The sequence below is a fragment of the Carassius carassius genome, chromosome 42 (assembly GCF_963082965.1).
Source record: "Carassius carassius chromosome 42, fCarCar2.1, whole genome shotgun sequence".
Classification (NCBI taxonomy): domain Eukaryota; kingdom Metazoa; phylum Chordata; class Actinopteri; order Cypriniformes; family Cyprinidae; genus Carassius; species Carassius carassius.
The window spans coordinates 15432110-15444779 of record NC_081796.1 but is presented as its reverse complement, the minus strand read 5'-3'; the positions used below and the strand labels follow the sequence as shown (position 1 = coordinate 15444779).

At 39.2% G+C, this 12670-nt stretch overlaps 1 protein-coding gene across 1 annotated transcript in view; it reads left to right on the top strand.

Moving 5' to 3' along the window:
- Positions 1 to 12670, top strand: part of LOC132123913 (contactin-associated protein-like 2) — a 394838-nt gene that overhangs the window by 192465 nt on the left and 189703 nt on the right. Inside the window, exons 4-5 of the mRNA XM_059534600.1 lie at positions 7790 to 7932; positions 9251 to 9270. Coding sequence (XP_059390583.1) covers positions 7790 to 7932; positions 9251 to 9270 — 163 coding nt within the window. The remainder of the gene's footprint in view (positions 1 to 7789; positions 7933 to 9250; positions 9271 to 12670) is intronic.

The window sequence follows — 12670 nt, the reverse complement described above, 5'->3', positions numbered from 1 at the left end:
ATGCCCTCAGATGGAGGATAATGGTTCTTTAAATACTGGATCACATTTTGCTTTCACTCTGCTGGCAGCAAGATACATCGGCGAGTGTCCCGCTGATTACACTGTAAAATGTGGTTGCAATTTCACATAAAAGCATTCAAATGTCCATAAATCATTTAAGCAAGGCTGCAATTATGTAGTAGGTTTTAAATGCATGTCTCTGCAATGAATCACGAATGCTCATCACTTAGGTGCCTTGACATCAAAGTAAAATCTTTTTTTCTTTTTTTTTTCTTCTTAAATCAGTATGATGCTGAAATTGGTTTTTCAGCATCATACTGACTAACCAAAGTATTTTTTAGCGATGTGAAAGAATCTACATGCAAAAATTATATGAAATGCAAAAAGAGGAAAGCATCTCTAAATTTCTATGTACTGTATATAGATCCATTTATACCGTAGGTGAAACAAAAATATTAAAAAGTATTATATATAAAAAAATGAAAACATTATTGGCTGTTACTTTTATTTTTATTTAATTATTTATATTTTACACTTACAACCACGATTCACATATGAAAAACATATTTATATTTAATGTATTTTATTAGTAGTAGAAGATTCTTTTGAAATATTTTCAATATTTAATATTTTAAGATATGAAATACATTAAATATTAATAAAATAAAAGTGTGTGTGTGTGTGTGTGTGTATTATTTTTTATTTTTTTATTATATATATATATATATATATATATATATATATATATATATATATAGTACAGACCTAAAGTTTGGACACACCTTCTCATTCAAAGAGTTTTCTTTATTTTCATGACTATGAAAATTGTAGATTCACACTGAAGGCATCAAAACTATTAATTAACACATGTGGAATTATATATGGAATTATATACATAACAAAAAAGTGTGAAAAAAATGAAAATATGTCATATTCTAGGTTCTTCAAAGTAGCCACCTTTTGCTTTGATTACTGCTTTGTACACTCTTGGCATTCTCTTGATGAGCTTCAAGAGGTAGTCACCTGAAATGGTCTTCCAACAGTCTTGAAGGAGTTCCCCGAGAGATGCTTAGCACTTGTTGGCCCTTTTGCCTTCTGTCTGCGGTCCAGCTCACCCCTAAACCATCTGGATTGGGTTCAGGTCCGGTGACTGTGGAGGCCAGGTCATCTGGCGCAGCACCCCATCATGGTCAAATAGCCCTTGATGCCTTCAGTGTGACTGTACAATTTTCATAGTCATGAAAATAAAGAAAACTCTTTGCATGAGAAGGTGTGTCCAAACTTTTGGTCTGTACTATATATATATATATATATATATATTATTATTATATTATTATATATAAGAATTATTTTTATTTTTTATTTATATTATATATTTTATTTATTATTTAAATATTAGTCTGCAAGGTGAGAACAGCAGTGTAATATATGTAAGTACAATGTGGAATTTGACAGAACTTAATTTATCAGCTGAGATCACAACAAAGTGTGCAGCTCTATTGGCATAATAATAAGCCATTCAAATGTGATATGAACTCCAAACAGATTAATGCATTAGATCACAATGCGTGACAGCTGCGTGATTCACTGTAATTTTGATTTAGGACCTTCTCAGATTGCTTTGGTCATGTACTTAGCTTTAATGGATTGTTCTGATGATTTTCAGTATGAAAGGTTACCAGGAAAGATTTTGTGGTCCCTCATATAGGGTAGAATATTACAAAATCAATAGATTTCTTGATATAACAAAAAAACAGCTTCATAAAACAACAGTGACAACATCTGCAGAACCTTAATGTTTTATTTGGCAGCCGTCCACAATTTTTCCATTATTCCACAGCTATATATTAATCTGTCTGAAGAAAAAGGGTTTTAACTGGTGTATAAAAACTCCCACCCAAATCTGACACACGCATCTAACAATTTTACGTGTACAACAAGAAAATCATCAATCTTGAACAACAATCAGCATGTTTTAATTTTGTTATGATGGTTAGAGCGCTTCAATGTCTGATTAATTGTTTTTAGATCAACCTGTTTTATTCTTGTACGCTTAACTTAATTTGCAGCTGTAATGATCCCAGACTGTTTGTCTTCTAGACTGGTGGCTTTATTTCTACAACAGAAAAGTTCAGAAGAGCATCTTTCTGGTATTCTCAGAGTAAGAAATTTACGAATAGAGGATGGCTGCTCAAAGATGTTAAAGAAAGAAGAGACCCTGGAGCTTTGACACAAAATAAGTAAAAGCAACTTTAATTATACCATGGAAAACCAGTGAATGTGCCACTTATGATAGTTACAGATGGCTTCCTGCCTAAACCCGGACTCTCCACTAATTAAAGACAGACTCTATCTCTGTCAGGCCTTTGTGAAGGAGCTTGATTAAACAACATGCCATGCAGCAAAGCTCTGAGGGTGACTTCACATTTGGCTAACTAATTACTCACTCGCCGACTGTTTAAGGTCTGGATTTGGAATTAACTGTGACAGAATTGAGTCATTCAGGTCATGAAGGCAGAACTTTTAGCATGGATTTTGGCTGGTGAAGTAACGTCTCGGTTACGTATGGTAACCCTCATTCCCTGAAGGAGGGAACGTAGACGCCACGTCGGTGACCGACGAATATGGGATATCGCTTCGATAGACCAATCTACTTCGAGTGTAAACTAAACGAGCCAATGCACATTGGCATGCAATTATTGCATCCAGCTGCCGCTGATCACTGCTTGAGTATAAGAAGGCAGCAGGTGCAATGCATTCCAGTTTATCGCTGAGGAGCCGAGCCAGGGACCTGGCAGCTCAGCGGTGGTACAGCAACCATGGCGACGGGACTTGGCGTTCCCTTTCAGTCGGTCACTCTCGACGCCACGTCAAGAACAAGTAACTCCACTCACCGCTGTCAAAGCACTACCTCACTGGGTGAGATTGGATAACACTGGGAAAACGTACCCGGTCCACTTGGAACCGGGACACTGCGGAAGCCCCATCCTTCCGGAAGGAGGTCTCAGAGGCAAATACACATAAGGCATCCGTTTAGGAGTATACGGATAAATTTGAGGTGATTAAAAACCCGTTTGGGAAGGCAGAAGTCTGCCGGGGAAACACGACTATACACATACGAGTACCGCTTAGGTCTCAGTATGGAACCCACCCTTCCATGGTTCTCACGGATTCATCATGAAGGTCTGGCGCCGGACGTTCCGCCGCGTTCCGCGGCCTCAGTATTACCTAAACTCTAGGCACGAACCGTCGACCGAAAATGCATGCAGGTCCCCTACCCTCTTGATGGAGGCCAGTGCAAGAAGGAGCAGAGTTTTCAATGAAAGAAACTTTAGCTCAACTGAATGCAAGTGATTTAAGTGCTGTAGTGATTTAAGCACTAGAGTCAGGTCCCAAGGGGGTATGAAGGGGGGCCGGGAAGGATTTAACCTCCTGGCCCCTCTAAGGAACCTGACGATGAGGTCATGCTTACCCAGAGACTTCCCATTCGCGGGGTCATGGTACGCAGCAATAGCGGCAACCTGGACTTTGAGGGTGGAGGGAGACAGCCTTCGCTCCAGCCCTTGCTGCAGAAAGGATAGCACGACCGCAATTGGGCATCTTTGGGGGTCTTCTCGGCGAGAAGAACACCACTCAATGAACAGGTTCCACTTCAAGGCGTAAGCGTGTCTCGTAGACGGTCCTCTTGCCGAAGTGATGGTGTTCACTACCTCTTGGGGTAGGTCACCTAGAACCTCCGCGTCCCGTCCAGGGACCACACATGGAGTTTCCAAAGGTCTGGACATGGGTGCCAAATGGTGCCCCATCTCTGAGTCAGTAAATCCCTCCTCAGAGGAACCGGCCAAGGAGGGGCTGTCGAGAGGAGCACCAGTTTGGGGAACTAGGTCCGAGTAGGCCAATATGGCACTACTAGCAAGACTTGCTCGTCGTCCTCCCGGACTTTGCACAGTGTCTGTGCGATAAGGCTCACTGGGGGAAACGCATACTTGTGTAGATCCCGCGGCCAGCTGTGTGCCAGTGCGTCAGTGCCGAGAGTTCCCTCGGTCAGGGAGTAAAACAACTGGCAGTGAGAGGTCTCTGGAGAAGCAAACAGGTCTACCTGAGAGGCTCCGAACCGTCTCCAAATCAGCTAGACTGTCAGGGGATGGAGTCGCCATTTTCCCGGGAGCATTGCTCGAGACAGCTCATCGGCTGTACAATTGAGCAGGCCTGGAATGTGAACGGCACGAAGTGACCTCAGAACCTTCTGACTCCAAAGGAGGAGGTGGCGGGCAAGTTGCGACATGCGACAAGAGTGCAGACCACCTTATCGGTTGATGTATGCAACGGTCGCAGTGTTGTCCATTCGGACAAGCACATGCTTGCCTCGTAAGAGTCCTTTGAGAGGGTTCAAGGCAAGGTGCGCTGCTAACAACTCTAGGCAATTGATGTGCCACTGCAGCTGCGGGCCCGTCCAAACCCCTGAGACTGCATACCCATTGTACGTGGCCCCCCAGTCGGTGGTGGAGGCATCCGTGTAAACCACAGCCTGCCTGGAGATCTGCTCTAGGGGCACCCCTGCCCGGAGAAATGCAAGATCTGACCACGGAGTGATGGTTTGGCAACAGGCCGGTGTAACTTGGACCCGGTGAGTGCCGCGCTTCCACGCCCACCTCGGGACTCGGCCATAAAGCCAGTGCTGGAGCAGTCTCATATGTAATAGGTCGAGCGGTGTAAGTGCCGCCATGGCTGTCATATGCCCCAGGAGCCTCTGAAAGAGTTTCAGTGGGACTGCTGTCCTGCTCTTGAACGTATTCAAGCAGGCTAGCACTGACCGCGCACGTTCCTCTGTGAGGCGTGCTGTCTGTTCGACCGAATCCAACTCCATACCGAGAAAAGAGATCCTCTGCCATGGCGAGAGTTTGCTCTTTTCCCAGCTGCCTCCGTGACTTTCGTGAAGACACAGGGAGACAGGGACAGCCCGAAGGGCAGGACCTTGTACTGATATGCCAGTCCTTCGAACGCAAACCGCAGAAAAGGTCTGTGGCGCGGAAGGATGGACACATGAAAGTAGGGCGGTAGCGCAGCCAAATTGTCATCCAACAGCTCTCCCTCCGATACTGAGATCGACATCTGGTTGGGGGGAGTCCCACTGGATACCGCTGGTATGCTCCATTCCGTGGGTTGCTCCATTGGATCGGAGGTGCAAGAGGAGTGGTTGTCCCCAGAGGGTTGGTTCCCTGCGGGGTTTGCCACCACTGTGACCCTCAAACCACCCGCGCTACTGCCGGAAGTGGATCTCGTCTGTCGGCCGCCAGAACGAGCCCCAGATCACGGCCGCGGCAACGGGACTCCGCCCCTCTGAAGGTAGCGGAGCCTGGTTCCCAGCTCCGAGATGGTCATATTCCCACAGTGAGAACATGACTCATCCACAAAAGCCACCTCAGCGTGCTCGACGCCCAGACACGTGAGGCAGCGATCGTGACCATCACCCATTGCCAGGTAACGACTGCACCCAGAAACGCACGGGTGAAACGGCATCCTTATAAGGACGATCCGTCGTCTTTACAAAGACGCACCCGTGAAGCTCTTTTAGAGAAATTTGCTCTTTAGGAAATGCTCTTTTAATGCTGAGGCGCACAGGGTAATTGGCCGCTTGCAACACGACAGGGGTAGTGCAGCCTGAAGTGTGCAATCCACTCGACACAGGAACGCCGTCTCGCCAACACACGAAGCTTCCGAGAGCGTGCTGAACTCGTAGTTCACAGCAGACACAGTTGAGCAGAGCGATACTAATGCTCGGCTCCGAAGCGAAAAGCTGGAATGCATTGCACCTGCTGCCTTCTTATACTTACGCAGTGATCAGCGGCAGCTGGATGCAATAATAGTGAGAACAAAAACATTTGATACACAGTGTCATTATTGGGATTGAGTATTTTGTATTTTATTTATTTCTGAGACGTGCTAATCCATTTATTTATTTCAAATAAAATATTACAGTATTAGAGAAACATTTTTTATTTTTATTTTAAGTAAATCCGAATACAGTCAAAAGTTTGGAATAATTTAGATGTTTTAACACTTTTGAAAGTTCTGTTCACCAAGGCTACATTTATTAGATAGATAAATAAATAGATAAATAAATAAATAAATAAATAAATAAAAGCTTAATATTATGTTATCTTCAGTGTCACATGATCCTTCAGATTTAATTCTAAGAAATGTTTAGAAACATTTTATTGTTTTTTTTATTTATATAATCATGTCAATATTTTTGTTATTTAAATTATATAAAGTAAATTTTGCACTATGTTTTAAAAATGGTTAAAAATTACCAAAACATTGTTGTAAAAATATTCTCTTTGTGCCGCCCCCTAGTGGAGCCGAGTATGAAAACCACTGTTCTGCGTAATAACCTACTCATTGTTCCCAAGAGGTCCACCAATAAAACACTGTAGCCTGAAACCTCACAACAACTAGACTTCCTCTCTTCGCAATGTAAAACGAAGTGAACACTCCCCAGTTGGCCACTGCAGAGCACAGTAATCAGCACTTCAAACATTAAAGTCAGACCATCGTATGGAGCCTCCAATATTGACATGTTCAGCATGTTCCTCACAAGAAATCCCCGCGTGTACAATAAAGTTCACATAATGGTGGTTTACTTAGAGGGGAAGTGCAAGTTTTGTAATCCACATCGCTCTAGTTTGGTGGCCTTGAGCTCCTTATCACCAATTCCACATGGTCTGTCTGGCGACTGAAGTTCCCACCACTCAATGGGCGACTGCATCAATTTCTTGCTCTGCGTAAAAAAAGAAGCTGCGTAGGGTTAACGTGAACCATAGAGACATGCAACTTGATTCCACTTACATGCCGCCTCATTTTTTTTTTTTTTTTTTTTCTGGTGATTAAAGCTTCTGACACAGGACATTAGAGAGATTTATGAAGATCTCTGAAAACCACAATAGACCAGATATGAGACAAAACTGCTTCACAGTAGTAGACTGTAGACACGAACTGTTTATTATTATTGTAATAATAAGTAATTATTGAAAGTGTTTATGGTTTTAGATATTGAAGTGCTTGCAAAATTCACAGTCGTATTTTATAAGGTCAGAATTGCGAGATGTGAATTTGCAATAACAAGAAAAAAGTCTGAAGTCCCCTGCTTTTGATCTGTTCACCCTGAGACATTCCAACATAACAGATAACTCGATTTGATGTCCGAGGAGTAGGCAGCAAGTGTTTGATATTTACTTTGTACAGTTAATGATTAACACTAGCAACTTACATTGATATCTTGAATTATTACTGTATAGGTATAGGTGTATATAAAATGTATATATGAGTACATATAAAGGTTTTTATATATTTTTTGTGTTTTATTTTATTTGTATTTTTTTTTTTCTTTTTTTATGTGTAAGTGAATTATGGGTTTGGGGAGGGGGGAGCTTAAGTTCATAAAAAGAAAAAAAAAAGACATTGTATTCTTGTAGACACTTCATGTTTGTCTTTTGCAATTGATAAATAAAAGTTATTAAAAAAAATGTAAAAAAAAATCTGAATTGCCAGTTTTTATCTAGCAATTATGACATTCTTTCTTGCAAGTCAGAGTTTATATCTCACAATTCTGAGAAAAGGTCAGAATAACCATATATGAACTTGCAATTGTGAGGGGAAAAAAAAGTCAGACTTATGAGATAAAAAGTCACTATTAACTGGTTTTATTTTTTTATTCAGTGACGGAAACTGGCTTCCATAGTTAGAAGTTAAAACAAGTCAAGTAACTTATTTCTCATCTGTCTTGCAGGCGTTTGCAGGTAACTCCAATACAGAGAGTGTGGTCCGGCATGACCTGCAAAACCTGATTGTGGCCCGTTATTTGCGCATCATTCCTTTAGACTGGAGTGAAGAGGGACGGATCGGCCTCAGGTTCGAGATCTTTGGGTGCCCGTACTGTAAGTTAACTCTGCACTGTCACATTTCACATCAGTATAATCTAGTAAATATCAGTAAACAATGGAATTAACTTTTTTGTCCAACAGTATTGGGTGTAACGCATTACTACTGTAAGTAACTTATCCACTGAAAAAAGTAAAGTAATTAAGGTAATTTGTAAGTAATTTAATTACAGTTACTTATAAAGTACTTGCATACTATAAGTAGTTTTAGAATTTGAAATATACATTTATCATCTAAAGGTAAAATGGAATGCAGTATCTCTGCACCCCAGCATTTTCATTTGCAGTTTTTTCTGATGACAGAGAAAAGACCCTAAAATACTCCGATACAGATAAGATTAAGATGTCAATAGAATCTGTAAAGGGTCTGCTTTTATTTGTGTTTACTGACAATAACAGCAAAACATTGTGGTAAAATCAAAATTCATCTACTTTTCATCGATTTTGGAAGAAGACATGCTGTAAGCCAGAATTTACCTGAGAAGAACCGTGTGATATATGACATACCTTAAAATATTATCTCAAGTATTATCTCAAGATCCACACCAGTAATTTTTTCTTCTAAGGCATGTTTGTAAAAGTTACTTAGAACTTGTTTAACTTTTTTTAGGTTTTTTGTTTTTCTGATATTTTGCTGAGTATTTCTATTATTTATCCAAAGGTTAATTTTTTTATCTGCTTAAGTATTACAGTTGTTTTAAAGCTAAAGGCTAAACCATTCCATGTTAAACTGAAAGAATTAAGAGTGTCATTTCTATTTTCTATGCATCTAGGTTTATAAGAAGTTTTTTAAGAAGTAATTAAAGATTAGAATAAGTTACTTATTAATTAAATTACTTTTCAGACTGAGTAATTACAAAAGTAAGTTAAATGCAATATTGATTATGTAATTAGTAATTAATTTCTTATTTAAAGTAACATACCCAACACTGCTTGGCAGTTGTTAGCTAAGTTGAATTAAACTGAACTGAATCAAAATTAATTTAATTAATTTTGGATCCTGGTTACATTTACTTGGTATTTTGGAGTTGTCCTGGTGCTACTTCACAAAACCAACAGTATTTACTGAATACCAAATATACATGTAATGTGGTTAACTTTCTTAGTACTGGTGTTGTGGTTAAAAGATAAGTTATTTTATTTAATCAGTTTACAGGGACAGCTTTGCTGGATTTTCATTTGTTTGAAAGTTATCAGTCATTGCAAATTATGGATTTAAACAGAAGAGCTTACCAGATGAGTGGATGTATATTTGGAGCAGATGTCTCCAGTGTGGTCAAAACGTCCTGAAATCTGAATGTGGCTCACAGGGTGAGCGTCAGCAGTATAGGTCATGTCTGTAAATTAATTGCATGTTGTTATTCCACTCGCTTCAGATCATTAGTATTCCTTTTACATTTTTATTTCAATCTAGCCTTTTATTATATTGTAATTTGACTAGCAAGGGAAAAAAATTCTATGAACTATCGACATGCTGTTTTCTGAAATGGAATGTAGCCTTGACAAATTCATTACTTTCGTTATATTAAGTGTTGCCAAATTGATGTTGATAACAAATTTCAATTAACGTCCCCATAAATTGGTTTGAGAAGTATTACACTCAGTTATCTCATTGCAGTGATGTAATCATATGTCATTTAAACCCAGACTAGAAGAACCATCTTTACTATTGATTATTTTTAAAACCATAACCTTCTTTAAACCTTCCATAAAAAATTTAATCCTTGAGATGGATAAAGCTTAAGCATAGTAGACTTTTTTCTGTTTTTAATTCTTCCATTGAAATAATGATAGGGTAAATAAACCTGACATCCAGCTCTTCTGAATGTTTCTGTTTATGAAAAATATGAATGAAGCCTGGTAGCTTTAGAAACGTATCATTCCTCAAGCTGTTTTACTACTCGTGAGGAGCAGAGAGGGGTTTGGCTGCAGTGATTTTCCTGTCAGAAAGTGTTTCATCCACATTTGCTCCTTGCTGGTTAAACCGCTCATATTCCTTCATCATTTCGTGCTGGTGATCACAGATGCCGATAAAGTCATGATGCCATCTCCAAACGCTTGTTTATGAGGGCATAGGGTGGAATAAATAAACAGTATTCCCACCCTGCCGGAAAATCCAGATTAAAATTGTAGTTGTGTTTTGGAACATGATATATTTTTTTTTTTTACTGCTCTAAGATGGTCATTAGCTGGATTAAACTGACGTGCTGGACCTGCAATAAGGACTATCTAAAAACTGTTGAAATCTCTTGTTAAGAAATTCAAGTTTTAGTCAGATGGGCAAGTCTAATCGTGTACATTTTTAGTTTCTTATTATTTAATATTCAATATTAAAATACTAATATTTCTACTAATAGTAATATTCATCATCATCTTAACTTTTTAATTTGACAGCCATACCTGTAACAAACTAGCTACCTGCTATTGTAGCCTACACCAACTACTGATCAGCATGCACTAGCTAATGAGTTGCTTATACCAACTAATGACCATATTAAAGCAACTAATAACCAGATTGCACCAGCTAATGACCACCTTAAACCAACTAATAACCATATTAAAGCAACTAATAACCAGCTTGCACCAGCTAATGACCACCTTAAACCAGCTTACACCAACTGATGACAATCTTAACCAAGCTAATGACCTTCCTAAACCAACAAATGACTATCTTAAACCAGTTAATGGCCATCTTAAATCAGCTTACTCTTGGCACTGATCATCTTAAACCAGTTTAATCCAACTAATGACCATTTTAAACCAGCTAATGACCACCTTAACCCAGCGTACACCATTTTATGACCGGTATAAACCAACGAAATGCTGTCTTAAACCAGCTTACACTAGGTAATGATCTAGTGACCTAGTGGGCCATAGCTTGAACCTATTAATGACATCTTAAACAAGCCAGAACCAGCTAATAACCAGTTACCATGTTCCTAGGCAGATTTTTCTAACAGGAAAATATTAAAAAATACAAAATTACTTTTTGGGGGGACCTTTTTCGCCACTCGGTTTCTCTTCAGATACGGAAATGCACTGACTGTTGAGTGAAAATAAATAAGATGTGCAGAAAAGGAATAGAGATAGCCCTTCTCAGGGTGCATAGAGGGAAAGAATGGGAGTTAGATAAGCTAACCTGCAGTGGAGATGAAGCACAGAATGAGAATGAATTCAGTGCTCTGACCTTGTTGATCGGGCGAGGACGGATGAATGCATTCGTGATGGAGGTGAAGGGGATTGGCAGTGGAGAGAGAGAGAGACAGGAGGAGTGGAAGAGCAACTGGCCAAACATAGCACACATACTCATGCATTACTGTAGTAATCAGTCCCCAGCAGGGTGCATTGAGAGAATTGAATTAATTCCACATGCAGACTGTAATTTAGACACAGACGCACACACATGATTGTAGTAGATGCTACATACTACAGGCATCCCCTTGGTGATTATGTACATGACAGATAATACTGAACGCATATTCTCATCTGCTTTGTCCATGTAGAACAAATACAGTTCTACCAGAAAGACTCGGAGAAGATATTGTAACAATTCATCCATTTATTTAAGACCCAGCAAGCTATATGGTTGTATTTGGCGTAGGCCCCATCCGTAAATAGCTGTCCGAGGGTACGGATTCGGTATTTCCTGCCTGAAGATGAAGGCAGGGGCGCAGCCGACCCCCGTGAGGTTTTAGGAGGGACCATCCTGGTGGTGGTGGGGTGGTTGGAGGGGAAGAACATCCTGCGGTGGTAAGGGAGATGCAGAGAAGAGCTTTTTATTTGTGAGGGAGGAGCCCATCTTGGTGGTGGAGGGGTGGGTGGTGGTGAGTGAAGCGTTCAGCATCTGCAAACTCAGACAAGTGTAAGCACAGGTTCTTTTTATACTTCTATCATTAGAACGTGATTGGACAATTGAGAAGGTAATAGGTGACGCTAACAATTGAGTCTTCCTGGCAGAACTTATGCTAAAGCTTTCATTTGTTGTATCATTTTGCAATTTACACTGTTAATGGAAGCTGATAAATGCAAATTGATTTTACATGCCTCAGAAATCCATACAATGCATGAACAATCCACTCAAATAATGGAAATAACTTACTCGATGGCTAACTTAAAAATATCACTTAGTGTAGACCTGAAACTCACTACCTATGTATTATTTTGGTATATTGTTTTATGAAATACCCACAATTAATTATTTAATTTTATCTAATTTACATATTCATCATATTATGTTTTAGTTAGAATGATTCGTCCCTTGTCATAATTACATTTTAACTGCCCCCCCCCAAAAAAGTAACATTAAAAATTGTAATAATCAAAATCTATGTAAAAGTACTTTAACCTTTGATTGATTGTCCATGTTAAAAAAAGTGTTAATAAAAAAATTAAAAAATTCTTACAAACCCCAGATACTGTATGTAAAAATTATTTGAGGTTAAGGTTGCCATATATTATGCAAAATGCTAATCAATCAAAAATAATGATTTACATAATGCCATAAAAAATAAAACAATACAGTTAATTTGTTTTTGTTTTGTTTTTTTTTGGGGGGGGGGGGGGTCTGTATTCATTTGATCATAATAGAGGAAAATAATAATAGAGTAAAAGTACATTAATATTGTGAAAAATGTCTGTATTTCAAAGTAACAGTTTTCTATTTTATTTTAAAATGTAATTTATATATGTAATGGCAAAGCTGAATTTTTAGCAGCCATATATATTATATT